The sequence below is a fragment of the Salminus brasiliensis genome, chromosome 15 (assembly GCF_030463535.1).
Source record: "Salminus brasiliensis chromosome 15, fSalBra1.hap2, whole genome shotgun sequence".
NCBI lineage: Eukaryota > Metazoa > Chordata > Actinopteri > Characiformes > Bryconidae > Salminus > Salminus brasiliensis.
Genome location: NC_132892.1, coordinates 20,790,202 through 20,796,201, shown reverse-complemented (window position 1 = coordinate 20,796,201; position 6,000 = coordinate 20,790,202). Strand labels below are relative to the sequence as shown.

The 6,000-nt window shown below is 46.1% G+C and overlaps 1 protein-coding gene across 1 annotated transcript; it reads left to right on the top strand.

Moving 5' to 3' along the window:
• Positions 1-628: 628 nt before the first annotated feature.
• On the top strand, positions 629-3,585 carry cryaa (crystallin, alpha A). Its single transcript, XM_072657444.1, has 3 exons — positions 629-820; positions 1,313-1,435; positions 3,379-3,585. Exons 1-3 carry the CDS (start codon positions 629-631, stop codon positions 3,583-3,585), a joined length of 522 nt encoding a protein of 173 aa, XP_072513545.1.
• The last annotated feature ends 2,415 nt before the right edge of the window (positions 3,586-6,000 follow it).

Genomic DNA, 6,000 nt, shown 5'->3' with positions numbered 1-6,000 from the left:
AAGAAGCATATAGTGCATCCAGAAGTCTAGACTGGAATTGGATGCACTGGGACACGGATGGAAGCACATATGCAACCCTTTTGTCCCACTATATGCAACCATTGGAGGTGGCCCTTAAGGTTTGATACTCATGGTATCTCTATAGAGGCTACCCCTCATTTGCCAGATCACGACCCCTTCCTGAACCCCCCTTGCTCCCATCCATGTTAAGGTCTGGTTTGTTTTGGCAGAAGCTCATTTTCCGGCGGTGGCAGCAGCTGGCAACCGTGCCACTGCCTGAAGCCGTCCAGGGCCAGACTGTCGTCCGCAGGTCAGCTATTCTGCTGACACTGGTGTTCCCACCATGAGCTAATGCCATTCCAGAGAGATCCCCATGTAAGCCCCTCTTTTCTGCCATGCAGATATAAAGGCTGGAGGTGGCCATGGCAGAAGGTAGCACACACCGTTCGCGGATCCCTGTTTACTTATACAGCCTTCCAACAGCCTCCTCACACCTCCCTTCAGTTCTCTTGGTTTTCTTAAGCAAAACCCAGCTCAAAGACACGCTCGAGTGTCCCAGACAGCAAGGCTGAGACTCGCCAAGACCTGCTGAGCAACGCCAGTCCAAGTCAAGTCAAGCCAAGTCGTTATGGATATTGCCATCCAGCACCCCTGGTTCCGACGTGCCCTGGGCTATCCCTCTCGCCTATTCGACCAGTTCTTCGGGGAGGGCCTGTTTGACTATGACCTCTTCCCCTACGCCACCTCCACCATCAGCCCTTATTACCGATACTCGCTGTTCCGCAACTTCCTGGAGTCCTCCAACTCGGGCATCTCTGAGGTAAACAGCTGCTTGGCTTTTAACATGGTGTGACCGTGTGGGTAGTAGTGCTCTTTTCCAAGGGATGGTCAAGGGGGAAGGGTACGTAAGATATGATATGAAGAATCAGGAAACCTTTGCAGAGGAGATAATCAGAGAAGAAAAGTTTTAATAGGTATGACATCAAAAAAAGTGAGGTACAATCATGGTAAGATCATGATGTAGCATTAGCATTAGCACCTACCATGAAAGTAGTTCAAAGATGGTGAGATGGTGACATTGAATGGGTAGCATAAGACTGTTGTAAAGCACCTCTGGTTTAGGGTAAGGTTCTAAGGCCCACATGACTTCCAATTGTCGTATTGGGACAATACGTCGTATTGGCCTGACCACAGACGTTGGGTGTATGGGGCATTGGAGTTTTAACTTTTTGTATCAGCCTATCCCAAAGCGTTTGTTACGCAGCCCTTTATTCGATTCTTCAATCCAAAGCTTCCTGTGGTCCTTCTCTAGGTAAGGTCCGACAGGGAGAAGTTCATGGTCTACCTGGATGTGAAGCACTTCTCCCCCGAGGAGCTCAATGTAAAGGTGTCAGACGACTACGTGGACATCCAAGGCAAGCATGGGGAGAGACAGGTGAGCCGTCCAATCTTGTTTTTAAGCCTAACGTTACTCTGGAACTCAACTCTTAAAACGTCTCCATTCAAAGAGGCAGACATGCTGCGCTTGTACATATTAACGAATGACCCTCAGCGGTTCATTGCTCTCGATCCATTTTGGAACTGTGCCTCTCAGGCAAGTTTAAAAAGAACTGGGTTTCATGGATTTATGCATGTGCATCTCGCTGCAGGAGAGGGCTGAGTGACATAAGAAATGCAGCAGCCTGTACCATAATTGCCTCTCAGGTCAGTGGACCAGCATTTGGGAGATGTGCAGACATATATATACATTCGGAAACATCCGAAGGGCAGACGAGTCTCCAGAAGCACCGTTCTTCGCGATGACCAATAGCTCGTCGTCCCTTAGGGGTTTTTGCTCAGTCAAAACTCATTTAACAAGACAGAGTGAACGATGCGGCTGTCCTGACAGTGTGTCGTGGCTGTGGATCTTCAATTACCCTTGTACCGCTTCACTGCACTTATTTAGCGCTTGTTATTTGGAAGTTGCTGGAGGTGCATGGTGTAACCTGAATTTACAAGGTGGTCAGTAACTAGGTCAAATACCCGAGACACTGTGTTGATCTCATGGCTTTAACAGATACTGTTTCAAAACTCTTCGATCAAGGAAACAGGATCCTTTTCCCTGAGAATTCCTGGATACTGGCTTTTGTGGAAGATTGTGGAGGCCTGAATGACACCACCCCAACATTTTACAAATGTCTAACTTTCACAGCTGCACTACTGGTCCCACCACCACATCTCCACCACAAGTCTTAGCTGCTTCTTAGACTTTCTTAGTCTTTAATTGCTCAACCACTCCTCCTGCTTTCTCATCCCTTCTCTCCTCCTCCTCCTCCTCCTCCTCCTCCTCCTCCTCTCCGACTCACCCCACCAACGGTTTATGCACATGTTTTAGCCTTAAGGGAGAGTGCGGATGAGGGGAAATCACTCGGAATGTTTTCACCAGATTGACGTCGTCCCTGCGTCATAGGCAGCCGTCCCTGTGGGACTGCATGCAGCCTTGTGAATAATCTTAACAGGCTAAACTGCCTTTACCCTAAATCTGTCTCAGAGCGTGACCCACTCCATTGCAGATGTGACCAGTGATTACCCACATCTAGCTAGTTGGTGCCCATTATCAAAAACAACTTCTAAACTACATAATCAGTGAATACTGTATAATGTACATTAATAAACGTGGGTCTGGTAAAGCAAGGCAATGTAAAGCATTAAAAACGTACATCACCACTCATCTTTACAAAAGCTTTTGAAGATCCATTACTTCTCGCACAGACACACTCATTCACACAGTCAAGGTTTCTCAAAGGGCAGCTTTGTAAGTAGGTTCAGGTCCGATGGAGTGAAATCAGGCCATGTCTGTTGGGGAAAGAACAATAGGCTTACGCTCCAGTATATTATGCCTGCAGGGTTCTACCGTATTTATGTGCTCCTACTGAAGGAGGACTGTCTTTCTTCTTAATCTTAAACCACACAAATACAGCATCCCACATTAGTCCACGTTTCTCACCATATATCACCTCTGGTTTGTTGTTCAGTCATAAATCCTAAGGCAGAAACTATTATAAATTATTTGGTAACTGTTTCATTCATCATATTTTGTTGAGTCCCACAGGGCTCAATTTTAGGGCCTATAAAACTGATGTCTATTATGACAGTGACACAGTTATGAGAGGTAATAATTGAAGTGTGGTCTTAAAATACAAGGTTTAAGGGGGTCCTGTATGTGAATCCAAACCCTCAATACATATAACTACTTACTGAATCACAGGCCTGCAGTTCAATAGCAGGTCGATATCTCTTAAATGTCCTTACGTTGTGTCAATTAAACCCACTTTCACACAAGCCCTCCAACTTCAATCTTTCACCCTATGCTCACTCCACCCTCCCCCTCTCCTGCAGGATGACCATGGCTACATCTCCCGCGAGTTCCACCGCCGCTACCGCCTGCCCTCCAACGTGGACCAGTCGGCCATCACTTGCACCCTGTCGGCCGATGGTCTGCTCACCATCTGCGGGCCCAAGTCGGGCGGCTCGGAGATCGGCCGCGGAGACCGCAACATTCCTGTCACCCGTGACGACAAGACCAACTCTGCTCCTTCCTCTTAGGCCGTCTCACATACCTGGCGGGAAAGGGGGAGCGAATGGGGGCTCAGCTGGGGGCCTTGGCTTCAAGCAAGGGGGGCACCTCACAAGTAGGTTTGGCGGTTAGGCTGTTAAACATCGAACCCCCTGGCAATTACTAAACTTAGCCCTCTCCCCACTTTGCCCCTAAAAGGTATCAATGTATATCTAGCCTAATACCCTCTTCTAGATCTTAGCTAAACAAAACTTTGATTGTCAATCATTATACTAATGTGAGGAATGGCTGGGGGCTGAAAGTTGGGAGGCAACCGGTAGAAAGGTTCCTTTAATCCAAACCTCTCACCTTTTGGTCAGTGACAGTCTCTTCTCACGAATCGTGTCTTATCTGATCTACATAACTGGATCATAAGAAAAAATGATTGCTGAAAAGGCCTTTTTGATTCTTGGCAAATAAGGGTATTATGTTGCCCTGCTCTGAGAGAGTCAAAGTCAAAGAAGAGGATAGAGTGTTTGGTTAAGGCTACAAGTGTCATTCTGCTCAAGAGGGGTTTGATCCGTAAGAGTCTCCATCACTGGGACCATCCAGCCACCTGGCTTGTCTTCCTCACCTGTGTCCGCTCTCTTCTTGCCCTATCTCTTATGTCCCACTGACTTTTTCCTCTCTGTCCTCCCTGTAGCCTCTAGTTCTACTTATAACAGCCTCTTTCTGGAGGGGTCTACTAAAAAAAAACATGATCACAATAAAGTTGTATCATTAACCAAGAGGCAAAACAATCTCACAGCGTCTTTCTTCATGTCATCAGAGGTCCACTGGAAGCCATTACATCTTTGACCATTTCCCTAGAAATGAAGGCATCACAAGCTTCAGAAAGATCTTCACTTTCTTACAGACAAAATACGACACCTTTGCTAAGTCAAATGTATGCCTAGTCTAGCTAGATCATTTAAGATCAAGTGATCCTAGTTCAGGAGTGCAAAAGAATTGGGACACCTGCTCATTTAGATTTTTCTCCAAAATCTATCCTGTCTATCCTCTTTTGTTGGAGTAGCTGTCTATACTGCCCAGGGAAAGGTTTTGACTAGAATTTGGGGTATTGCTATGAGGATCTGATTGCATTTAGCAACAAGAGCATGGATGATCACCACCCCACCTCATCCCAAAGCTCTTCCTAGAAGTATTGAAAGGAGCACCAACCATCATTCCAGAGAACACAGTTCCACTGCTCCACAACTCAATTCTGGGGGGCTTTCTACCCCTCTAGTACACGCCTGGCATTAGGCATGGTGCCAATAGATTAATATTGATCTTCTCCAGACAGTCCTATTCTATTGGCAGTACTTCTCTACAGGGACAGACTGTGTGTGCATTTGCACATTTATCAGCAATGAGTGCTACTTAAAGTAGCGGAATGCATTCATTTGAAGGGGTGTCCACAAACATTTGGACATCTAGTGTACTTTTGTCACTGGTTACCTTAGCAGCACTGGCAACAGGATGGGAATAGAAAGCACTTTCATTAGTACAAGCCTGCAATTCCTGGGTTGCATCCGATCTAGCTGGGCACAGACAATTTACAATATTGTCCCAGTGAGGGTTGTAAGTATAATGATTTGGAGGAAAGGTATCCGAAGGGTATCTAAGTCAGAAGTGAAATCAAGAAAGGCTCCCAGAGATCCCAAAACAACCTGAACAAATGATTCGACTGAGCTTCAGCTGCCTAATAAGTTGTTGAAAGACGGGCAAAAGGGATCAAGCTTTGATTAGTCACTATTAGTTGATAACTGATTGAACAGCAAGTGTCATTTCTACCAGTGATGACCGGTGAAAATGGGATCAAGCTTTGAGCTTTGGAAAAGTAATCAACTGCTACTAGGGCGGTGGTATAACCATCAAAATGGTGCAAGTCTGTTATATAGTGTATTAGACCAGGGTCATTGAGAAACAGGCAACTGGCTGGGGCGTGCATGAGGCTTTGCTCTGGCCCAGGATTAGGATTGACCTAAAAATTCCCACTGCACGAGAAAGGAACTGTGCCGAGTAAGTGTCCCCACTCTTCAGAATTATGATCTGTGTATGGTAACTTCTATGTGAAGAAGATGCAGGAGGTGTACTGTGGAGCAGAGACAGCATTGCTCCCACTCCCGCTTAGAACTAGGGCCTCCACTTCAAATGCTACCTTGCATTAATGCATGCATTAGTGCTGAGATCTTCATCTCCATACCTTGAATCCAGTTTCCGCTTCCGCTTCACTATTGGTTGATAACTGATTGACCAACAAGTGTCATTTCTACCAGTGATGACAGAATTTAGGCCCAGAAATCGGGTTCGAGAAACTGGATTGAAACTGTGGGTTTCCATTATATTGTAGACGCACAAATACTTTTCCCCACCCTGAAGTACAGATGATCTAAAAGTCTGTCTGACTGAGGTCTGCATAA